Genomic DNA, 25,299 nt, shown 5'->3' on the forward strand with positions numbered 1-25,299 from the left:
GGACAGAGGCCTGGGTCCCTACAGAAGCTGCTGGTCTCGGTGCTCCTGAAATGCGAGTATTCCTGCCCTGCAAGTTGTGGATCCAGCAGACGGTGCTGAAAGAGGTTTGGAGGTTACTGCAGACGACAGAGCAGTTCTGCGGGCTCCCAGCCCCTCTCTGTACCTGATGATGAGGCACAGGACATTAGTTTGAAGGATATTTGGAGAATCCTTGAGTGAAATCTGTAAATGATCTCTGCTCCTTTTCTGTGGAGACAGCAGGTAAATTGTTAAATTTGGAGTCTAGAGTAAGGTACCCTTGAATCTGAATCGCCCCTGTCAGCCAGGGGTCTTTGACAAGCTGTCAAGTGTCCGTTACATCTCTGCAGAACGCAGCGTCAGCTTTGCTTAAAGATAATCCAAATATCCATTAAACGCTGGAGAACAGCTTTACATCTAGGAAGTCAAGAACTGTGAACCTTCCTCCATCCAGACTGGGCCGGAGCCAATTAAATATTACGAACCAAGTATTCCAATTTCTACTCAATTGGGTCTGTGCTTTGTTGAATTGTGAAATACATTCCCAATCTGAGAAGAGCCCCTGCGTCTTCCGAGGGCGCATCCCACGCATCTCTCAATCTCTTCCTGACGACGCTATTTCTACTCTTCTGGTGACCTTTCCCTTAGAAAACTGGCGGAGAGATTTAGATATAAAGAGTCACTGCTCTGTGGGTCTCCCTGGATGTCTCTAGGGAATGCTTTTTGCTACTGAAACATTGCTGCAATGTTTTTGCAGAATTCCCCACTAAAGGTTTGGTTACCTGTCAGGGGAACAGGTGGCCTGTGTGCCTTTTAGATAACTCACAAGCAGGGCTCAGTGGCGAGGTTTCTCCTCCAGACAATGCGGACTTGTTGCTACATTTTGTGTAACATTAATCTTAATTCTTTGGTGTTACATCATGTATTTGATTTAAAGCTCCAAGTATTATTCAATAAAAGAGTAGATCGGGCTGGCTCTCCGTCCAGGGGCTCAGGAAGACTCCACATTATTTCTCTCACACTTTCTAAAGCAAATCTCCTTTTCTGAATCCAATCTCCAGGTGAATGGGTCCTTTTTTTCTCGCTCCTTGCCAGCAGCTGAAACACGCCGCCTTCTTATGGCTGAAAGCAGGATTTTATAAACAACTCCATCACTATTTCTGCATAGGAAACCTCCATTTCTTCCTGGACTGCGGTCAAACTCTCCGCATGACAGACGCAGTGCTCACGGACACCTAAAGGATATTTTAGAGCAGTAGCCAGCCAGGTTTTCAGATATCCACAATGAATATGCATGAGATAATTTGCATGCACTGCCTGACTGTATGCAAATATTCTTGTGTATTTTCATTGTGGATATCCTGAAAATTTGAAGAGGTGTATCAGGAGGATTGGGCCGAGAACTATTGTGTTAGAGCAGCGGGAGCCTGGAGCAAGGGCGGGGAACCTCCAGTCCTCAAGGGCTTTCAGGATGTCCCTCATGAATATGCACGTGCCTCACTTATATGCAAATCTCCCTTAGGCAGGTTGCAGTGTGCAAGCCTGCCAGGACTGCAGCTCCCCATCCCTGCCCTCGGGGAGCTGAAACCTTCCTCTTTAACCACAAGAGGCCACTGCACGCCGGGTCATGCCTGCATTCAGGCTGAATGCTTTTTATTTGGGAAAGGTTGGAATCTGAAAGGGGCTGGGCCTGGCGGGAGGGGAGGAGTTCATCTTTCAAAGTTGATAACTGATATAGCAGGACACAGGGCTATGCAGCTTCTCGCTGGATATTCTGCCATCTCTGTTGGTTCTGCAGAGCTGAGGCCAGCACGGCCCAGGTTATCCTGTTTCCTCATTTTCCACTCAAATGTATAAAAGCAGCTGATTTATGCAGATTTTAGCAGCTGGTGCTAACGAAGGGAATTTCCATGCAGATGTCAGATTCCATCTGAGCCCAGATGTGATAATGGGAAAAGCTATAATTTTCTCCTCCTAGGGGACTGTCTTCAGGGGAAAAATATAATAATCTGCTCTCAGCCAGCTCTGCTCTGACAAAGCAATTAAGTCTGTGACACAACATAGAGAAAAGTAATTAAATCTGATGAAAAGTAACAAGCGTGTACTGTAACATGGTGGTGCCTGAAATGCAATTTGTCACATGCGGTACCCAAAGTGACAGCTGCACTGCAAGGAAAAAGGGACTGCGAATCTAGCACAAACGGCAGAAGAGAGGCCACCAGCAGAGGGAGACAAAGGCAGCCCGAATGGTAACGTTGCGGGAGTCCGAACTCCCTGATCCTTGCCCTCCAGGATCAGCTACGGGAGTGATTGTGTCACTTTCTCTCACTGCACCTCCATTCCAACCCCAGCTCTGTCACCCACAGTCTGTGTAATACCTCGGGTGTGTCACCTTCTCTCCCTCACCTCGGTTTTACGCTGTGGTGTCTAAGTAACAGCAACATCCAGCTTTCCCTCGAAGGCGTGCGGTGGATTATTTTCACTCCAGACATTCTGCGATTTAAACTTTGTGGGGCTCACAGATTCCACAGATAAGCGGGTCCTGCACAGTTTAAACCGCTGGATGAATAGTGCGCCCCTGGCATGGGCTCTTCAGAGGGAACGTTGTAATAGTGCTGACCCCTTCTGCTCTCTGTACCCGGAAGCCTGTGGCTGATTCTATATCCACCACTAAAGATAAACTAGGAGCTGTAAATCCATGGAGAAGGCAGGGCTCTGTGCCTGATATCAGCTAGTGCCCACTGATTGCTATCTTAAGCTAGCCTGACCAGAGTTAGCTGGATAAATTAACTGGTTAATCTGGCTAACACAACTCCTGCCAATTACGCTCACTCCCTGCCCCTGACTCGTCCAGCTGGAGACTTAGACAGATAAGTGAGGGGGGGTCTGGCTGCTCACTTCTGTTCTGGTGGGTGAGCAGAGAATGGAAATGTGGCCATGGTCCCCAGCCATCTCTCTCAGTGCCTGCAAGCGCAGCGTTAATGAGCAGGCCTGCTCGCACCCCCACGGCACCTCTACCAGGGCACAGTCCTGAAATTCCTCTCTTAATAAGCAGAGGGCTAACAAAGGCTGATCCTAAATTGGCTAAGTTATTGAGAAAGTGCCCGGTACCAGGAAGGTCTCCTTATTAGCCAGACTCAGACTCCTCGTGGCTCCAGGATTGCTGGGATGCTGGATCGCATTCTTTTCTCCCTGCTGCTTATCCGAGTTCAGTTAAATGTCAACTCAGCATCCACAAAGTGCAAATTACCAGAGGGCATGTCCTCCTTTCAGTATTACTGAACCCTATCAACAGGGATTTAATAGCACAGCACTCAGGCTGGGCCTAGGTAAATCCCTCATCAGGATACTCACCTCCCATCTCCCACCAACAGAGGAAAAATGAGAAATGCTTCAGGATTCTCCCGGGAAACCAGCGAGCAGCTCCAGCAGGCTGGGGAGAGGTTTCTCTTACAGACCAGGAGACTCCCATCTATCTGCCTCACCAGAATGGAGGAGATCTCAAGCTTACTTATTAGGCTTGACTCTTGACACTGCTCTGTGGCTCAGGCACAAACCGACTGGAACTGCTGCTAGAAGGAAGGTGAAATCCACTTTCTAGGTGTTTTAGTGCCCTGTGAGGTATTTCAAAGACTTTATTGAGGATCTGAGTGCTGCATAACTCCAGTCTTGCTCTCTTCGGATATGGGAGCGACAGCTCTATCCCAGGATGTGTTCTTTATTATCGTTACTCTCTTTTTCAATGCTATGTAACGGGCCTTGGCTATCATGGATCAGGTGCGTAAAAATATGAACAGATAAATCAATCAGCCCCTTAGAATACTTCTGCCCTGTGCCCCCAACACAGAAGGAGCGGAGCCCAATAAACACAGCAGAGAGCAGGAGGAGGCTGGGAGTGGTTGCACTTAGTGAGCCCTGCCAGATGCCCTCAGCAGAAGCTACGGACCAGAGAAACCCCTCTCCCCCCGATACGATCCAATGTGCAGAGGACAGGCACTAAAGGGGCGACTGAACAATCCTTAGCTGCTGTAGGATACAGAAGATAAAAAACACCAATGCATACAGAACAGGGAAACGGGAACGCGGCTTGTGCATGCAATGCCTCCCTGCAGAGAGCAGCTTGCTGGAACCTGCCGTGCAGGGCACCTGCAGTAAGATCCCACCACAGGCTCTGAGCCAGGAGCCAAGGACAGATTCTTTTGGCTGTTTAATGCCCCATCACCACACGCCACTGGGGATATGAAACTGTTTGTACTCTCTCTCTAAATATGCACACAAGAAAGCACGTTGAGCAAAGACTGAAAGTGTAAAACAGAGAGAAGCACAAGGGATTCCCTGCTGAGGCCACAAAATCCAGAATCTTCTGGAAGAGGACACTGAGAAAGAGTTCCTGCATCAGGTTAATTGGTATAACAAACCTGTATTGTAAGATCAATGATCTCCCGAAAGCCTGCTGGTATCAGAACCAGTTCTGTTCTGGAGTCCCATTCTCAGGCATGCCTGAAGGACAAACATGGGACCTCCAGGTCTCTGGGTCTCCTGATGCGTGCAGGACTCTACCATTCCTCCCATGGACACAATGGCAGGGATAATGGACCTGAAGCAATCACATTTGGAAGGCCCTGCTCTGCAATGTCACTTCCTGGGGCCTCTTCCAGTTGAAGAGCCACAGCTATCCCCTCTCCATTGGCCCTTGGTAAAACGTCTTCTTCTCCGGCTCTGTCGCCAAGCCCTGCTTTTAGGGTCCTTTACTCTAGTTCTCAGACGGATTGTATCTGAGCATGTTTTATTAACCAGATTAGCAGAGAAAGCAGGGGAATGCCCCAAATGTGGCAGGAGAAGCAAAAGGCCCTGGAGCACAAAAATGAAAGTCACTGATGGGAGAGTTGGGAGAGTAAGTGAGCACTTGTCAGAGCTTCCTGCACCTTGGAGCCAGCTGCCCAGTCAGGTGTCACTTACTTCTCAAGCAGCCTTTACCAGCCTGGTACCAGTCAGTGGGATGATCTGCTTGAACTAAACACACACGGGGACCATCACTAGGTCTCAACCTGTCAGGCGTCTGTGCAAGTCGGTGTCCTCTTTAAACTAATGAATGAGTCTGCTGCTGGAACTTGGCAAGCATGGCCGGTGCAAGGGTGTTAAGACACCCCAAGTAAACCTTCAGCCATGCCTCCCCCTCTTCCACTGCCAGGGACATTCCCTTTCCCCTCCCCCACCCTGGGCCCCAGCGGCCTTCCCCTTTTCCCATCCCAACCCTTAATTCCCAGCCATGTGCCGAGAAAGCAGCAGGGAGCATTTCTGTCGACTCCTGGCACCATAGGTGAGGTCCTGGAGCATGGCTGATGGCTTCAACAGTGCCACCAACCCAAAAGTGAAACCATGTGCAAAGCCACCACTGCAGGAGAGAGCCAGCAGCGTGAGAGAGGAAGAGGATGCAGCAGTCCAGCTCTGCTGATTGGCAAGTAGGAGTTTCACTATCTCCCAATATCTCCTCTGGCCTGCAAGGAGGAAAGGCCGTGCTTGGCCTGAGCTCATTCTCTCCCGTTTCTGGATTTCAAATTATTTCAGTATCCTCGCCAGCGAATCTTGTGCTTGAAATAAATGTTACAGCAGGAAAGCTCCCCCCTCCCTCAGCCTGCAGGGAGAGTTTGAGGCAGGCAGGAAACGCAGAAGCTGGAGCCTTGGGGCACAGAGTTACGGGCAAAGCATTTTGAATGATTTTCGGGAGAAAATCATTAAAATCATGAGAGGTCTAGAAAGGGTAGATGTGAATCAGTTTTTTACTCTTTCGGATAATAGAAGGACTAGGGGGCACTCCATGAAGTTAGCATGGGGCACATTTAAAACTAATCGGAGAAAGTTCTTTTTTACTCAACGCACAATTAAACTCTGGAATTTGTTGCCAGAGGATGTGGTTAGTGCAGTTAGTGTAGCTGGGTTCAAAAAAGGTTTGGATAAGTTCTTGGAGGAGAAGTCCATTACCTGCTATTAATTAAGTTGACTTAGGGAATAGCCACTGCTATTAATTGCATCAGTAGCATGGGATCTTCTTAGTGTTTGGGTAATTGCCAGGTTCTTGTGGCCTGGTTTTGGCCTCTGTTGGAAACAGGATGCTGGGCTTGATGGACCCTTGGTCTGACCCAGTAGGGCAGGTTCTTATGAAGCTTGGAAGCAGCTCTCAGTTACCTGGGGTGAGGCCCTGGGGCTCATTGTCCCCTCGGGGATGGGGGTAGCTCTCACTGCACCCCCTCCAGCCGGCAGCCTGCTTTGTCATTGCTGAATCCTTCCTGGCGCTTTACAATTGTCAGGAAAGCTTCAGATGGACTCGCATCTCCCTGCCCGCTCAGCAGGCTGGGACCAGTGCCGGGGACTGCAGCTCAGGCACGGCTTCTGCTCTGCCACCTTAGATAGAGAAATTCACTGTGAAAGGTGCAGAGATAAAACTGGTGCAATCCCAGGCAGGAAGGAGGAAAGGAACTGATCTGCGGGGCAGCGTCCTCCCTTCGGCACCTGGCAGGAGGGCGGCACAGGGTTTGCTTCTTTTTGTAAGAACAGATGGGAAAATTGTTTCACTCAGCCTGAGCGGTGCCAGTGGTCTCTCAGCTGAAAGGAGATGCCGCTCTGAGGAGTGGCAGGGGGGCCAGGGCAGCCCAGAGAAGATCAAAGCATAGCCAGCCGGACCCACCTCCGTCCAGGCAGCCTCCCTGCACAAAGGCTCGGGAAGTTTGGGGAATAAGGAATGAGGGTGTATTTGCTGAAAGGCTCAGCTCATCCCTCTCAGTGCTGGAGATGGATTTCTAAACCTTCCTCCCCCCAGAGCAAACCAAAACAGAGCTGAAAGACAAATAACTATTACATACTGTTGTAAATTGTATTGAAGCAAGATCTGATCTGAGTGTGCAGAGCTGAGGGGACTGTGTGCACTACAAGACCCAGAATGCACTGGGAGGCGATTAATGTAGCATCCTAAATCTACATCAGGTGGAGAAGAGAATCTCTAACCCAGAACGGCCCGGCTCAGACTCTGGCATTCTTCAGGAACTACTATGCCCCTGATTCACTGAGAACCACTACACTTTTCAACATCTTTCGTTAACGCTTGGGTTATCTACGACAGGCATCATATCTGAAAGTCTATAAATACACTGATGATAGTGGGGTCACCCAACCAATTTAGCTTTACAATTCCCATCACTCCCTCAGAGATCCTCTGTGTTTATCTCACGCGTTCTTGAATTCAGAGACCGGTTTTTTAATCCTACAGTGGGAGGCCGTTCCATTCATCCACCAACCTCTCTGTAAAGAAATATCTCCTAAGATTACTCCCGAGTCAACTCTTACACCCTCATCCCATGACCCCTCGTTCTACAGCCTCCTGTGCATGGAAACCTCTGAGATATCTGACTGTCTCTCTCATATCTCCCCTATCTCACCTTTCCTCCAGGGTGTACAAGTTTAGATCTTTAAGTCTCTCCCCATATGCCTTAGACTGAAGATCACTGCCCATTTTAGCAGCCTCCCCCTCTGGACGACTCCATCCTGTTTATGTCCTTTTGAAGGTGCAGTTTTCATCAGATCATTGTTGAATGGGTAAAACAAAGTAAGCTGGTATTGAATGTACAAAAAAATGGAAGTTCTTTGTACACCCTAAGTTATTTTTAATACCACTTTGCCATAAAATCAGAGCCACCCAATAATCAGAGTGGTACCAGCGAGTTGGCTTCAAAAGTGAAATCTCTAGCTATATTCTTTGATGCAGACTTTGCTATGATAGCTCAAGTTGCAGAAGTAGGTTCAGATGGCTTTTGCCAAACTGCGATGAGCCAGGAAGCTTCAGAAAACGCGATCTTGCATTTGGACTATTAAAATTGCCTGCGCGCGGCTCCCCCACACTCGCAGGTTGCTGAAGGTCCAAACTAACTTTGGATGTCCTGGAGAGACCCCTGCTTCTCCCTTCCTCAGAATTTTGCTTGCTGTTTTCCACAGTCAGGACGGCTGGACCTCCACGTCCTAAGCAGAACCTGCAGGGGTCCGTTCTGCCCCGCTGCCTGCGGGCTGCTCAAGCAGCGTCGCTCTGGGCTCCATCACTCGGGGAGATGATGCTTATCAGACTGGATGTTTTCAGTAGCAGGACCCAAGCTTTGAAATCATCTTCCTGAAAGTCTTATTTATGTAAAAGATTTGTTCTGTAGCCCAAACAGAAGATTAACTCCTACACAAGAGTTCTTTGGAGAAAGCTCCCGTACCCAAGGTTTAACAATCGTGTAATAAGCAGTGACGTCTCCTGAACCGACCCGTGCTCCTGCTGCTGGCTGGGGGAGACGTCAGGAACAGGCTGCCCATTACTCCCGGCCCTGGCTGCCTTCTGCCTCTACTTTAGGTCAGTATTCATCAGGATTTTATTTGATGTAACTGTCTCTCGATTTATTTATTTTTTCACTTTGTACACAGCTTCGGGTAACCTTGCCAAAGGATGGGGAGACAGTGTACAAGCGTTGAAATAAACATCAGAGCGAGTCCCCTTGCAGGGAAGTGAGTAGTGGGAGTAAGGGAGCCCACGCTGTCATCCCTCTGCCCTTGTCAGAGCTCAGGGGATGAGGTTACAGCCTCAGGGCTTCTTTTAGTCTATTCTGGCACCAGGCCCGGCAGTCGTCACTCATCCAAGGAAAAAAGTAATTACACTGTATGGGAAGCTAAAAGTACCCTCCCTCCCCCTCCTTTATAATTCCTGTAAAGAGAGGAAAACTCATTCTCACTGTTTCCAGAAGGAAACCTATTTCAGTATTAACAGCTTATCTGCAAGCTCTTTGGGGCAGGAACCGCGTCATCCAGTGACATTTTTTACAGAAAGCAGAAAGAAGCAGGGAGTTAATGCACACAAACGGAAAGTGGTTAAAAGGAAACCCCAAGAGAGGTCCGGCTGATGCAGAGTCCCTTCCTCCACTCTGGGGGGCCTCTTTCACATTCGGGAATTAACCCCCGCCCTGCACCCGCAGAGATGTTCCCAGGGCGAGGGCAGGTCAGAGGAGAGGTTAACCATGCACGTAGCTTCCACTGGGAAAAGGGAGTGCAGATCCCCACGGGGGCGCTGGGAAAAGGGAGTGCAGATCCCCACGGGGGCGCTGGGAAAAGGGAGTGCAGATCCCCACGGGGGCGCTGGGAAAAGGGAGTGCAGATCCCCACGGGGGCGCTGGGAAAAGGGAGTGCAGATCCCCACGGGGGCGCTGGGAAAAGGGAGTGCAGATCCCCACGGGGGCGCTGGGTAAAGGGAGTGCAGATCCCCACGGGGGCGCTGGGAAAAGGGAGTGCAGATCCCCACGGGGGCTCTGGGAAAAGGGAGTGCAGATCCCCACGGGGGCTCTGGGAAAAGGGAGTGCAGATCCCCACGGGGGCTCTGGGAAAAGGGAGTGCAGATCCCCACGGGGGCGCTGGGTAAAGGGAGTGCAGATCCCCACGGGGGCGCTGGGAAAAGGAAGTGCAGATCCCCACGGGGGCGCTGGGTAAAGGGAGTGCAGATCCCCACGGGGGCGCTGGGAAAAGGGAGTGCAGATCCCCACGGGGGCGCTGGGAAAAGGAAGTGCAGATCCCCACGGGGGCGCTGGGAAAAGGGAGTGCAGATCCCCACGGGGGCGCTGGGAAAAGGGAGTGCAGATCCCCACGGGGGCGCTGGGTAAAGGGAGTGCAGATCCCCACGGGGGGTCTGGGAAAAGGGAGTGCAGATCCCCACGGGGGCACTGGGGAAAGGGAGTGCAGATCCCCACGGGGGCTCTGGGAAAAGGGAGTGCAGATCCCCACGGGGGCGCTGGGAAAAGGGAGTGCAGATCCCCACGGGGGCGCTGGGAAAAGGGAGTGCAGATCCCCACGGGGGCGCTGGGTAAAGGGAGTGCAGATCCCCACGGGGGCGCTGGGTAAAGGGAGTGCAGATCCCCACGGGGGCGCTGGGAAAAGGGAGTGCAGATCCCCACGGGGGCTCTGGGAAAAGGGAGTGCAGATCCCCACGGGGGCGCTGGGTAAAGGGAGTGCAGATCCCCACGGGGGGTCTGGGAAAAGGCAGTGCAGATCCCCACGGGGGCGCTGGGAAAAGGGAGTGCAGATCCCCACGGGGGCGCTGGGAAAAGGAAGTGCAGATCCCCACGGGGGCGCTGGGAAAAGGGAGTGCAGATCCCCACGGGGGCGCTGGGAAAAGGGAGTGCAGATCCCCACGGGGGCGCTGGGTAAAGGGAGTGCAGATTCCCACGGGGGCTCTGGGAAAAGGGAGTGCAGATCCCCACGGGGGCGCTGGGTAAAGGGAGTGCAGATCCCCACGGGGGGTCTGGGAAAAGGCAGTGCAGATCCCCACGGGGGCGCTGGGAAAAGGGAGTGCAGATCCCCACGGGGGGCGCTGGGAAAAGGAAGTGCAGATCCCCACGGGGGCGCTGGGTAAAGGGAGTGCAGATCCCCACGGGGGGTCTGGGAAAAGGAAGTGCAGATCCCCACGGGGACGCTGGGAAAAGGGCGTGCAGATTCCCACGGGGGCTCTGGGAAAAGGGAGTGCAGATCCCCACGGGGGCGCTGGGAAAAGGGAGTGCAGATCCCCACGGGGGCTCTGGGAAAAGGGAGTGCAGATCCCCACGGGGGCGCTGGGAAAAGGGAGTGCAGATCCCCACGGGGGCGCTGGGAAAAGGGAGTGCAGATCCCCACGGGGGGCGCTGGGAAAAGGGAGTGCAGATCCCCACGGGGGCGCTGGGAAAAGGGAGTGCAGATCCCCACGGGGGCTCTGGGAAAAGGGAGTGCAGATCCCCACGGGGGCTCTGAGAAAAGGGAGTGCAGATCCCCACGGGGGCGCTGGGAAAAGGGAGTTCAGATCCCCACGGGGGCTCTGAGAAAAGGGAGTGCAGATCCCCACGGGGGCGCTGGGAAAAGGGAGTGCAGATCCCCACGGGGGCTCTGAGAAAAGGGAGTGCAGATCCCCACGGGGGCGCTGGGGAAAAGGGAGTGCAGATCCCCACGGGGGCTCTGAGAAAAGGGAGTGCAGATCCCCACGGGGGCGCTGGGAAAAGGGAGTGCAGATCCCCACGGGGGCGCTGGGAAAAGGGCGTTCAGATCCCCACGGGGGCGCTGGGAAAAGGAAGTGCAGATCCCCACGGGGGCGCTGGGTAAAGGGAGTGCAGATCCCCACGGGGGCGCTGGGAAACGGGAGTGCAGATCCCCACGGGGGCGCTGGGTAAAGGGAGTGCAGATCCCCACGGGGGCGCTGGGAAAAAGGGAGTGCAGATCCCCACGGGGGCGCTGGGTAAAGGGAGTGCAGATCCCCACGGGGGCGCTGGGAAAAGGGAGTGCAGATCCCCACGGGGGCGCTGGAAAAGGGAGTGCAGATCCCCACGGGGGCGCTGGGTAAAGGGAGTGCAGATCCCCACGGGGGCGCTGGGAAAAGGGAGTGCAGATCCCCACGGGGGCTCTGGGAAAAGGGAGTGCAGATCCCCACGGGGGCGCTGGGTAAAGGGAGTGCAGATCCCCACGGGGGGCGCTGGGAAAAGGGAGTGCAGATCCCCACGGGGGCGCTGGGAAAAGGGAGTGCAGATCCCCACGGGGGCGCTGGGAAAGGGAGTGCAGATCCCCACGGGGGCGCTGGGAAAAGGGAGTGCAGATCCCCACGGGGGCGCTGGGGAAAGGGAGTGCAGATCCCCACGGGGGCGCTGGGAAAAGGGAGTGCAGATCCCCACGGGGGCTCTGGGAAAAGGAAGTGCAGATCCCCACGGGGGCGCTGGGAAAAGGGAGTGCAGATCCCCACGGGGGCTCTGGGAAAAGGAAGTGCAGATCCCCACGGGGGCGCTGGGAAAAGGGAGTGCAGATCCCCACGGGGGCGCTGGGAAAAGGGAGTGCAGATCCCCACGGGGGCGCTGGGAAAAGGGCGTTCAGATCCCCACGGGGGCGCTGGGAAAAGGGAGTGCAGATCCCCACGGGGGCGCTGGGAAAAGGGAGTGCAGATCCCCACGGGGGCGCTGGGAAAAGGGAGTGCAGATCCCCACGGGGGCGCTGGGAAACGGGAGTGCAGATCCCCACGGGGGGCGCTGGGTAAAGGGAGTGCAGATCCCCACGGGGGCGCTGGGAAAAGGGAGTGCAGATCCCACGGGGGCGCTGGGGTAAAGGGAGTGCAGATCCCCACGGGGGCGCTGGGAAAAGGGAGTGCAGATCCCCACGGGGGCGCTGGGAAAAGGGAGTGCAGATCCCCACGGGGGCGCTGGGTAAAGGGAGTGGCAGATCCCCACGGGGGCGCTGGGAAAAGGGAGTGCAGATCCCCACGGGGGCGCTGGGAAAAGGGAGTGCAGATCCCCACGGGGGCTCTGGGAAAAGGGAGTGCAGATCCCCACGGGGGCGCTGGGAAAAGGGAGGGCAGGTCCCCACGGGGGCGCTGGGAAAAGGGAGTGCAGATCCCCACGGGGGCGCTGGGAAAAGGGAGTGCAGATCCCCACGGGGGCGCTGGGGAAAGGGAGTGCAGATCCCCACGGGGGGCGCTGGGAAAAGGGAGTGCAGATCCCCACGGGGGCTCTGGGAAAAGGGAGTGCAGATCCCCACGGGGGCGCTGGGGAAAGGGAGTGCAGATCCCCACGGGGGCGCTGGGAAAAGGGAGTGCAGATCCCCACGGGGGCGCTGGGAAAAGGGAGTGCAGATCCCCACGGGGGCGCTGGGGAAAAGGGAGTGCAGATCCCCACGGGGGCGCTGGGAAAAGGGAGTGCAGATCCCCACGGGGGCGCTGGGAAAAGGGAGTGCAGATCCCCACGGGGGCGCTGGGAAAAGGGAGTGCAGATCCCCACGGGGGCGCTGGGTAAAGGGAGTGCAGATCCCCACGGGGGCGCTGGGAAAAGGGAGTGCAGATCCCCACGGGGGCGCTGGGAAAAGGAAGTGCAGATCCCCACGGGGGCGCTGGGTAAAGGGAGTGCAGATCCCCACGGGGGGTCTGGGAAAAGGAAGTGCAGATCCCCACGGGGGCGCTGGGTAAAGGGAGTGCAGATCCCCACGGGGGGTCTGGGAAAAGGGAGTGCAGATCCCCACGGGGGCGCTGGGAAAAGGGAGTGCAGATCCCCACGGGGGCGCTGGGAAAAGGAAGTGCAGATCCCCACGGGGGCGCTGGGAAAAGGGAGTGCAGATCCCCACGGGGGCTCTGAGAAAAGGGAGTGCAGATCCCCACGGGGGCGCTGGGAAAAGGGAGTGCAGATCCCCACGGGGGCTCTGGGAAAAGGGAGTGCAGATCCCCACGGGGGCTCTGGGAAAAGGGAGTGCAGATCCCCACGGGGGCGCTGGGAAAAGGAAGTGCAGATCCCCACGGGGGCGCTGGGAAAAGGGAGTGCAGATCCCCACGGGGGCTCTGGGAAAAGGGAGTGCAGATCCCCACGGGGGCGCTGGGAAAAGGGAGTGCAGATCCCCACGGGGGCGCTGGGGAAAGGGAGTGCAGATCCCCACGGGGGCTCTGGGAAAAGGAAGTGCAGATCCCCACGGGGCGCTGGGAAAAGGGAGTGCAGATCCCCACGGGGGCGCTGGGAAACGGGCGTGCAGATCCCCACGGGGGCGCTGGGAAAAGGGAGTGCAGATCCCCACGGGGGCGCTGGGAAAAGGGAGTGCAGATCCCCACGGGGGCTCTGAGAAAAGGGAGTGCAGATCCCCACGGGGGCGCTGGGAAAAGGGAGTGCAGATCCCCACGGGGGCGCTGGGAAAAGGGAGTGCAGATCCCCACGGGGGCGCTGGGAAAAGGAAGTGCAGATCCCCACGGGGGCGCTGGGAAAAGGGAGTGCAGATCCCCACGGGGGCGCTGGGAAAAGGGAGTGCAGATTCCCACGGGGGCGCTGGGAAAAGGGAGTGCAGATCCCCACGGGGCGCTGGGAAAAGGGAGTGCAGATCCCCACGGGGGCGCTGGGAAAAGGGAGTGCAGATCCCCACGGGGGCGCTGGGAAAAGGAAGTGCAGATCCCCACGGGGGCGCTGGGAAAAGGGAGTGCAGATCCCCACGGGGGCGCGGGGAAAAGGAAGTGCAGATCCCCACGGGGGCGCTGGGAAAAGGGAGTGCAGATCCCCACGGGGGCGCTGGGTAAAGGGAGTGCAGATCCCCACGGGGGCAAGATTCTAAGCGAAATCACCCGGTGCATCCCAATGCGACCAAGAGTAGGGTTGTTCTTTCAATGATCCCATGAGGACACTGAGGCAATACAAGAAAACAAATGGTGTCTTGGTGCCCTGGGGCCTGCAGCTCCTGTCAGTGCTAAATACACACAGGCACAGGAGGACGTTCGTCCGACCAGTCACAGGCTGCAGGGGAGACTGCAGGCAGGCTGGGGGTCTGTCTGTCCTGTGGCTGCAGCTCATACATCAGAGGTGAAGGGCAGGGACAGCAGGGGGCAAGGATTAATGAGCATTCCTCCACTGTCCCCATCCCTACGGGGCCTGGCGTGCTGACCACCGGCCCTGATCCGTCCCCTTGCGCCTCCGGACAGACTGAATCTCCTCTCAGTCGTCCTGAAAAAACAGAGAATAAGTCTGGGGGGGGAATGACCTCAGTTGAGAGAAACTCAAAGACCTGTTTTATTTGGAAACAGTAGAAATTACATTTATAAATAAATTGAAAGGCCTGCTTATCCAGCTTCCTTCTTTCTGATCCTTTAGTCTGGCAGGCTCCCTCGCTACATCTCCATGTCCTGTGCATCGACACGAGCGCTTTCCTCCAGGAAAGACTTCTCGCAGATGCCGTCAGCGTATCTGAACCGATCCCTTCTTCTCGCTAATTTCCAGCCAAAGGTTAAACTTCTTGCTCTCTCATGATGTTGGGGAAACAGATTCCCCACTCGTCCCGCTGCCTAAGCCCAAAACAGTGATAGGATAGGAAAAAAGTGTTGTAAGAGTCTTCTACTTCTGCCACAGTCACTCCTCGTTCACATTTCCCAAAGGAATCTGATCCTGAGGCCCTCCAGATCCCCTGCGGTCCGGAGCCAGCCAGACCAAAACTGGACCTTCGTAGTCACGGAGCCTCAGATGTAATGGGGGCCAAAGAACTTCCTGGATGCGGCAGGACAGGGCTAAACTGGGGCACAGAGTACAGGGGGTACAGGGGAACTCACCGGATGCAAGAACCTGCGTCAGAGAAAGCCCAGCCATAACCACTTGCATTAGAAAACCTCAGCATCTAACTTCTGTTTCTTAGGGTTTGGAGACAGAGGTGTTGGAGTGGATTTTTGGCCACTCCCACGGGGAGGAGCCCCGTGAGGAACCGCAGTACCGGGCCAGACTCGAGACCCACAGACACAGAGAGTTTGTATTTATTATGCAGCTTGGTGGTACCGCCAGGGATGGCAGCAGTGAGGTAACCCAGGAGAGTCAGTCCAGGGGTCCTCCGGAGAGGAGACCAGTCCCACGTTCGTACAGATGGTAGGCAGCGCAGGGTAGAAGAGAGAGTCCTGGATGTAGAGTCCAGTACTGACGCTGAAGATGAGACAGGCGGACAATGTTAGTTACTCACTGGAGTGGATAGCTGTATTACTCACTGGAGTAGATAGATGTATTACTCACTGGAGTGGATAGATGTATTACTCACTGGAGTGGATAGCTGTATTACTCACTGGAGTGGATAGATGTATTACTCACTGGAGTAGATAGCTGTATTACTCACTGGAGTGGATAGATGTATTACTCACTGGAGTAGATAGCTGTATTACTCACTGGAGTGGATAGATGTATTACTCACTGGAGTAGATAGATGTATTACTCACTGGAGTGGATAGATGTATTACTCACTGGAGTAGATAGATGTATTACTCACTGGAGTGGATAGATGTATTACTCACTGGAGTAGATAGCTGTATTACTCACTGGAGTGGATAGATGTATTACTCACTGGAGTAGATAGATGTATTACTCACTGGAGTGGATAGATGTATTACTCACTGGAGTAGATAGATGTATTACTCACTGGAGTGGATAGATGTATTACTCACTGGAGTAGATAGATGTATTACTCACTGGAGTGGATAGATGTATTACTGAGAATCCTGGCAGGCAGAAGAAGTTGAACTGTAGGCACCAAGGTAAGGAGAGCAGGCCCTCGAGGAGCGAGTACGCAGTCTCCAGAGATGATACCTGAAAGAAAGCACAACGGTCCCCGAGGAGCAGGTACCCAGGTTAGAGTTAACCCCGAAGGGCAGAGAGAGCTACAGGCGGCTGCTGGGAGCGGCAGAGCAGCTTAGACCGGAGACGTATCCAGTCCTTGCTAACTCAGTTTGTTAGCAAACGAAGGGCAGGCTGAATACCCAGATGGCGTGACGTCACTCGGAGGGGACGCCCCCGAGGTTCCCGCCGTGATGTGGATAAAGACGTGGGTGGTGGCGTGCGCACCCTAGGAGGCCCACAGGAAATCCATGGTGAACACCGTCGCCGTTGCCATTCTGGGGACGCCGGAGGGAGCGGCATGAAGATGCGGCAGCAGCCATCTTCCCAAGGCTTGAGGAGAGAGAAGGAAGAAAGGTGAGGCACAGAGGTCGAAGCCATCTGAGAGCGATGGACGCAACACTGTTCAGCTGGATAGGATGGATTCTTATTGGTACAGACCAAATCCCGACTGACATCAGAAGAATTATGATAGTGTCTGCTGATCTGAAAGCAGCGAAGCAGTGTGACAAGGTGACAGCTAAAGCCAGAGGAGTGCAGGGCTGCATAGAGAGAGGAATATCGAGTAAGAAAAAGGAGGTGGTGATCCCCTTGTACAGGGCCTTGGTGAGGCCTCACCTAAGTACTGCATTCACTACCGGACCCCGTATCTTAAAAAGGACAGAGACAGGATGGAGGTGGCCCAGAGAAGGGCGACCAAAATGTTGTGGGGTCAGCATTGGAAGACTTACGATGAGAGGCTGAAGGACGTGGATATGTATAACCCTGGAGGAGAGGAGGTGCAGGGGAGATAAGATACAGACCTTCAGAGGCCTGAAAGGTTTAATGATGCACGAACTTCGAATATTTTCCATTAGAATGGAAACAGTAGAACTAGGGGTCACAAAATTAAACTCCAGGGAGGACGACTCAGAACCAATATCGGGAAATATTTCTTCACGGAGAGGGTGGTGGATGCCTGCAATGCCCTTCCAGAGGAGGGGGTGAAGATGAAAACGGTCAATGAATTCAGAGTGGCATGGGATAAACACTGTGGATCTCTTAAGGTTAGAGGACGGAAAAGAGAAAAGCGTGCATGGGGGTAACTTGCTGCTGCGGTGGTTACTACCCTTAGCAGGAGACATGGAGATTTCTACTCCTAACCAATAAGCCTTGATGCTTTAGTCACAACTTCAGCATCTCTCTCTACTTTGATGGCAGGGTGGGGTAAAAAGGATATTGGATTCTGAAGACAGACAATGCTGGGGTACGGATACGCTGACACTGGGGATAAAGCTTGTACGTCCAAGTCCAAAAGCAAAGAGCACTGAAGCAGCAGTGTCTGAATTATCAGGAAGGCTGCTCACCACGTAAAAATGTTGCAGTCATTTTGTTATGGGTTTCCCAGCTGCTTGGTCTTGCTTGTAAGAATCATATTCTTAACATAAGGCATGGGGGTAACCTGCAGAGAGCAGGGAAGCTTGCTGGGCACACTGGATGGACCATTTGGCCTTTTTCTGCCGACAATACCATGTTACAATCACAACTCCCATCACCTACGGCCACATTTGAATATCTGATCGGCTTCAGAAAATGCAGGAAAGTGAAATCTTGCACAGAAAAGGGTCATGGCCTGAAGCTGCAGGGAGAAATTCCAGAGGAAACATGAGAAAACCCCCCTTTACTGAGAGAGTGGAGGAGGCCTGAAATAGCCTCTCGACAGAGGTGGCAGCATCCATAAGCAAGAGAGAATTCAGCCGGGGACGGGAGTAAGAGGCAGAATGTTTGCTAAATCAAACACAACTTTAGAGGGCTAAAAGGTGGAGCCTACAAGCCAAGGAGCAGAGAGTAGTCAGTACAGAGTGGCCATGGCTATGAACCTAGCTTGCAGAAGCACAGGGTGGCTAGTTGTTTTGGATACCAGCCTCACCAGCTTTAGTGGCTTCTTGGATTATTGCAAAACTAGGCCAAAAGTACCACATACTGAGAGTACATAAAACCGACATTCAATGGGAATCGTATACATAGCATAATCCTCCTTCTCCATGCTCTCCTGATGTACCCTCATTTTTCACCCTCCCTGCTCTCGAACTTGATTCATTAAGTTCATTGAAAATGTTCTCCTCACTATTCTGTTATTCAACTACTAAGAAAAAATGTTTACTGTTCACAATACTCTACTGTTCCCAACTACCATGTTAACTCCATTTGATTGTATGCTAATTGCATATTTTGTAAACCGTTATGATGGCTCTACCGAATACGGTATATGAAACTCTACAAATAAATACATAAATAAATAAATAAATATCTGCTTCCCAGTCTTCAGTCTGCTTCACTTGATATAGTTGTCAAATTTACACCATTAAAGAGACTGACCACCTCCATTTCCTGTGTTCAGTACCTCAGTAACATTACCACCTTTCATGTCCTGTGTTCAGTACCTCAGTAACATTAACACCTTTCATTTCCTGTGTTCCGTACCTCAGTAACATTAACACCTTTCCTTTCCTGTGTTCAGTACCTCAGTAACATTACCACCTTTCACTTCCTGTGTTCAGTACCTGAATAACATTACCACCTTTCATGTCCTGTGTTCAGTACCTCAGTAACATTACCACCTTTCATTTCCTGTGTTCCATACCTCAGTATCATTACCACCTTTCATTTCCTGTGTTCAGTACCTCAGTAACATTACCACATTTCCTTTCCTGTGTTCAGTACCTCAGTATCATTACCACCTTTCACTTCCTGTGTTCAGTACCTGAATAACATTACCACCTTTCATTTCCTGTGTTCAGTACCTCAGTAACATTACCGCCATTCATTCCCTGGGCTCAGTACCTTAGTAACAGTACATTGTTGTTCATTCCCTGGGCTCAGTATCTCAGTAATAGTATTGCCGTTCATTCTTTGGGCTCAGTACCTCAGTAACACTACCGCCGTTCATTCTCTGGGCTCAGTACCTCAGTAACAGTATCGCCGTTCATTCCCTGGGTTCAGTACCTCAGTAACCGTACCACCGTTCATTCCCTGGGCTCAGTATCTCAGTAACACTACTACCGTTCATTCTCTGGGCTCAGTATCTCAGTAACAGTACCACCGTTCATTCTCTGGGCTCAGTACCTCAGTAACACTACCACCGTTCATTCCCTGGGCTCAGTACCTCAGAAAAAGTACCACCGTTCATTCCCTGGGCTCAGTACCTCAGTAACACGACCACCTTTCATTCCCTGGGCTCAGTATCTCAACAGTACACTGTTGTTCATTCTCTGGTCTCAGTACCTCAGTAACACTACCACCATTCATTCTCTGGGCTCAGTACCTCATTAACACGACCACCTTTCATTCCCTGGGCTCAGTATCTCAACAGTACACTGTTGTTCATTTCCTGGGCTCAGTAACACTACCACTGTTCATTCTCTGGGCTCAGTATCTCATTAACAGTACACTGTTGTTCATTCTCTGGGCTCAGTACCTCAGTAACACTACCACCATTCATTCTCTGGGCTCAGTACCTCAGTAACAGTACACCGTTGTTCATTCCCTGAGCTCAGTACCTCAGTAACACTACCACCATTCATTCTCTGGGCTCAGTACCTCAGTAACAGTACAGGGTTGTTCATTCCCTGAGCTCAGTACATTACCACTGTTCATTCTCTGGGCTCAGTACCTCAGTAACACTACCACTGTTCATTCCCTGGGCTCAGTACCTCAGTAACACTACCACCGTTCATTCCCTGGGCTCAGTACCTCAGTAACAGTACCACCATTCATTCCCTGGGCTCAGTACCTCAGTAACAGTACTACCACCACCATTCATTCTCTGGGCTCAGTACCTCAGTAACACTACCACCGTTCATTCCCTGGGCTCAGTACCTCAGTAACAGTACACTATTGTTCATTCCCTGGGCTCAGTACCTCAGTAACAGTACCACCATTCATTCTCTGGGCTCAGTACCTCAGTAACACTACCACCGTTCATTCCCTGGGCTCAGTACCTCAGTAACACTACCACCGTTCATTCCCTGGGCTCAGTACCTCAGTAACAGTACACTATTGTTCATTCCCTGGGCTCAGTACCTCAGTAACAGTACCACCATTCATTCCCTGGGCTCAGTACCTCAGTAACAGTACCACCGTTCATTCCCTGGGCTCAGTACCTCAGTAACAGTACTACCACCACCATTCATTCTCTGGGCTCAGTACCTCAGTAACACTACCACCGTTCATTCCCTGGGCTCAGTACCTCAGTAACAGTACACTATTGTTCATTCCCTGGGCTCAGTACCTCAGTAACAGTACCACCATTCATTCCCTGGGCTCAGTACCTCAGTAACAGTTCACTGTTGTTCATTCCCTGGGCTCAGTACCTCAGTAACAGTACCACCGTTCATTCCCTGGGCTCAGTAGCTCAGTAACAGTACACTGTTGTTCATTCCCTGGGCTCAGTATCTCAGTAACAGTACCACCATTCATTCCCTGGGCTCAGTACCTCAGTAACAGTACCACCGTTCATTCCCTGGGCTCAGTACCTCAGTAACAGTACCACCGTTCATTCCCTGGGCTCAGTAGCTCAGTAACAGTACACTGTTGTTCATTCCCTGGGCTCAGTATCTCAGTAACAGTACCACCATTCATTCCCTGGGCTCAGTACCTCAGTAACAGTACACTGTTGTTCATTCCCTGGGCTCAGTACCTCAGTAACAGTACCACCACCGTTCATTCTCTGGGCTCAGTACCTCAGTAACACTACCACCGTTCATTCCCTGGGCTCAGTACCTCAGTAACAGAACCACCATTTATTTTGTCCGATACATTTAGAAATGTTTCTAAGTTAAAAATAGAAAGGATTGAAGGAGAGAGGGTGGGGTTGCCAGGGTCAGAAGACTCGTAAGCTATATTTAAACCCACGAACCCATGACCTTCACCATTCTCTACTTCCCTCACATCCACCACCAGATGCTGAAAACACAGGAGGGGGCAGGGAAAGGGAAGGGGGTTAAGCTCGTTTTGTCAGAAATAAAAGTGAGATCATTATTGCTGTTAATTATTTGGTGGACTGCGTACTTATGACATCGATATCTCAGAGCTGTTAAAGAACAGGTCTGTGCTTGTGTGAAGAATGTGGAGAGGGGCTTCATCTGCTATTTGGACCAACTGTTTAACAATGTTAAGGATCAGCATGAAGCTGGGATTAAAGCAAGGGCTGTCCCTGAGGACTGAGCAACACTCTGCAGAGGTGGAGGTGCAAGACAAGCAGAGGGATGAATCTCCGTGATAACCTGGACGCTCATGGGAGCCGCGGAGGAGCGGGAAGGGGGGGGTGAGAAGGAAAATGCAAATTACAGGATTGTACCATATCTCAATTCCACTGTTATATCCTGGTTAATAAACATTTAATTACAAAACAAAACCCCACTAACCCTGCACAAACATCTCTCTGCATCATCGCTGAATGAGAAGCATCAACGCGTACGTCATAGAAAGCTGGGTCTCGGCTGACAGGAGGGATGGAGGAAGGAAGGAAGATGTGCGCGGCGGGAAGGGAAGGCGCTTACACAAGGAAAGCAAACTGGTTTTGACTCGGCATGAGAAATCCACCTCAGATTGCTTAAGCCAGACAGCTGTAAACAGCGAGGGGATTGGGACTCACTCAGCTCAATAGATGAGCAAGTGTCAGAACCATCAGGACAGAAAGTGATTGCAAACGAGGCCTCCTTGATAGCTGCAGTTATTTTCTGTGAGTGCCTTTTTTTGTTATGCGTTCATCGTAATGCAGAAAGCATCAGATCTTCCCTTCTATTCTATTCCCAGCCCCCACCCCACGGATAAACCTATAAGCACAGCCATTCTTATAGGGAGGGGAATGGGGGCCCGTGCCACCTGGGTATAAGAGGTGGAGCCATGCGCGTCAGCCTTCCAGGGCCCAACGGAAACTGGTTCACCCTCCTAAGGTCAGCACTGCCTGTAAGACTCGGTGATAAACTATTGACACAGAAAACAGATCCGGTGTTCTTTGTAACTTCTCAGCCTGGTCTGAGGTTCAGGCACTGCACAGGTTCACTAAAGGTGCTGAGCGGAGGCCAGGGGTCCTTCTTCCACAGTATTTTATTTATAATTTGATTTTTCGGTCACAGCATTGAGAAGCGTGTAAAGCAGAATGAAGGAAGGCTCTCTCCAGTCGCACACTGGACCCCGCATCTTCCTTCCAGGCCTTAAAAGTGGGTTTTGCTTTCCAGAAACCTTGCCGCATGCATCAGGCATGTTCTTCCTAGCTTGGACTGCCTTGGGGGATGAGAGCACCAGGCCAGAAGGCACAACGCTGCCGGTGATCCTAATCTCAGCTTCAGCCATGCCCCAGAATCGACCAGCGCATGTGAACACGTGAGCCGCTCTGTCCACAGCCTCTCTGGCATCCCCGGCTTCTTCTGGAAATAACACAACAGATGGAGACCTGCTGAACATCCTTCCAGGTTACCTTGAATCATCTTTCGTCAAAGTGATATTTAATAGCAAGATGTGGAGGAGGTAGGGTCTCCTGGCAAGTAAGACTGGAAGTGAGGGAAACCTCAGTGGATTTTCAGAACAGGGAGTTTGTGAGGAGCGAGCCAAGCGTAAAGTAGATAAGGAGATGGGGCCGGATGGGATACGTCCGAGGGTACTAAGGGAGCTCAGAGATGCCCTGGCAGCTCCGCTGGTGACCTTTTCAATCCTTCCTTAGAGTCTGGAGCAGACCCGGAGGACTGGGAAGGGCGGATGTGGTTCCTGTGCATGGAAGTGGAAGTAAGGAGGAGGCTGGGAGCTGCAGGCCGGTCAGTCTGACCCCTGTGGTGAGCAAACTAATGCAATCGCTGCTAAACAGAGGAGTCCAATGGATTGCAGGATCCCAGGCAGCTCGGTTTTACCAGCGCTGAATCTCGTCAGACGGATCTGATCAAGTTCTTTCATTGGGTGAGCAGAGAGAGCGCGAGACGTAACGTGCTTGGGTCTCAGTAAGGCCTCTGAGACGCTTCCACACCGGACACTTATAAATAAATTGTGCGCCCTTGGTATGAGCCCTAACGTAAAGGGTTAAAACTGGCTGAGTGGGAGGTGAGAAAGGGGAGTGGTAAATGCCGTTTCCTCGGAGGAGAGCAGATGAAATTTAATGTGGATAAGTGCAAGGTGATGCATATAGGGAAAAATAACCCTTGCTGTAGTTACACGATGTTGGGTTCCATATTAGCAGCTACCACCCAAGAAAGAGATCTAGGCGTCATAGTGGATAATACATTGAAATCGTCGGCTCAGTGTGCTGCGGCAGTCAAAAAATTACCCAAAAACTAAGTCTATTCCATGTAACCATTGCTAATGGCAGTGGCTATTTTCTAAGTGAACTTAATAGCAGGTAATGGACTTCTCCTCCAAGAACTTATCCAATCCTTTTTTAAACACCGCTATACTAACTGCACTAACCACATCCTCAGGCAACAAATTCCAGAGTTTAATTGTGCGTTGAGTGAAAAAGAACTTTCTCCGATTAGTCTTAAATGTGCCCCATGCTAACTTCATGGAGTGCCCCCTAGTCTTTCTACTATCCGAAAGAATAAATAACCGATTCACATTTACCCGTTCTAGACCTCTCATAATTTTAAACACCTCTATCATATCCCCCCTCAGTCGTCTCTTCTCCAAGCTGAAATGTCCTAACCTCTTCAGCCTTTCCTCATAGGGGAGCTGTTCCATCCCTTTTATCATTTTGGTCGCCCTTCTCTGTACCTTCTCCATCGCAACTATATCTTTTTTGAGATGCGGCAACCAGAATTGTACACAGTATTCAAGGTGTGGTCTCACCATGGAGCGATACAGAGGCATTATGACATTTTCTGTTTTATTCATCATTCCCTTCCTAATAATTCCTAACTTTCTGTTTGCACCTGTACCAGGCGCTGGTCTCATAGTACCAAATGCTGTAAAATCAAAATGTGCTTGCTCTGTCTCTCTCCTCTATTTGTCCATTCTTAAAGCAAAATTGTGCTCTCTCTTGTAAATGTACATTTGTACAAACTTGGATGAAAAAGTCTAGGTACGAGGATGTTGCGAGTCAGTACTCACCAGGGCTGGCAGCTTGGAGGACCAAACTGCAGACTCCGTGGATGCCTTCATCTGTCACTTGCAGAACATCAGCAAAGAAAATGTCTCTTCAGAAGAGAAGGCAGATTTGCTAAAAAGATATTTCTATGCTTACTAGAGACAAAAACACAGGGAGGGAAAGAGAAGTAAAGGTGGGAACTGAGCTCCAGAAAGTGAAAATGAGCTGGGAGTAGAGGGCAGGCAAGCTCTATGGGTGCAGGGACGGCTCGCTCTTTGGATGCAGGGACGGCTCGCTCTTTGGATGCAGGGACGGCGCGCTCTTTGGATGCAGGGACAGCTCGCTCTTTGGGTGCAGGGACAGAGCGCTCTTTGGGTGCAGGGACGGCGCGCTCTTTGGGTGCAGGGACGGCGCGCTCTTTGGATGCAGGGACAGCTCGCTCTTTGGGTGCAGGGACAGAGCGCTCTTTGGATGCAGGGACGGCGCACTCTATGAGTGCAGGGACTGCTCGCTCTATGGGTGCAGGGACTGCGCGCTCTTTGGGTGCAGGGACGGCTCGCTCTTTGGGTGCAGGGACTGCTCGCTCTTTGGGTGCAGGGACTGCTCACTCTATGGATGCAGGGACTGCGCGCTCTTTGGGTGCAGGGACGGCTCGCTCTTTGGGTGCAGGGACTGCTCGCTCTTTGGGTGCAGGGACTGCTCGCTCTATGGGTGCAGGGACTGCGCGCTCTTTGGGTGCAGGGACAGCTCGCTCTTTGGGTGCAGGGACATTGTGTGCTGTGGGTGCAGGGACTGCGCGCTCTTTGGGTGCAGGGACAGCTCGCTCTTTGGGTGCAGGGACATTGTGTGCTGTGGGTGCAGGGACTGCGCGCTCTTTGGGTGCAGGGACTGCGCGCTCTTTGGGTGCAGGGACAGAGCTCTCTTTGGGTGCAGGGACATTGTGTGCTGTGGGTGCAGGGACTGCGCGCTCTTTGGGTGCAGGGACTGCTCGCTCTTTGGGTGCAGGGACGGCGCGTTCTTTGGGTGCAGGGATTGCGCGCTCTTTGGGTGCAGGGTCGGCTCGCTCTTTGGGTGCAGGGACGGCACGCTCTTTGGGTGCAT

The 25,299-nt window shown here is 52.5% G+C and overlaps 2 protein-coding genes across 2 annotated transcripts; one reads left to right on the forward strand and one right to left on the reverse strand.

Annotated features, from left to right (window-relative positions):
- Positions 1 to 5,353: 5,353 nt before the first annotated feature.
- On the forward strand, positions 5,354 to 13,638 carry LOC115076528 (collagen alpha-1(I) chain-like). The gene is made up of 4 exons (XM_029578068.1): positions 5,354 to 5,434; positions 9,491 to 10,437; positions 11,160 to 12,140; positions 12,249 to 13,638. Exons 1-4 carry the CDS (start codon positions 5,354 to 5,356, stop codon positions 13,636 to 13,638), a joined length of 3,399 nt encoding a protein of 1,132 aa, XP_029433928.1.
- An 11,265-nt stretch (positions 13,639 to 24,903) lies between these two features.
- On the reverse strand, positions 24,904 to 25,299 carry LOC115076529 (cornifin-B-like). The gene has a single exon (XM_029578069.1). The coding sequence runs from the start codon at positions 25,297 to 25,299 to the stop codon at positions 24,904 to 24,906; it is 396 nt and encodes a 131-aa protein (XP_029433929.1).

This window comes from Rhinatrema bivittatum, chromosome 15 (genome assembly GCF_901001135.1).
Source record: "Rhinatrema bivittatum chromosome 15, aRhiBiv1.1, whole genome shotgun sequence".
Classification (NCBI taxonomy): domain Eukaryota; kingdom Metazoa; phylum Chordata; class Amphibia; order Gymnophiona; family Rhinatrematidae; genus Rhinatrema; species Rhinatrema bivittatum.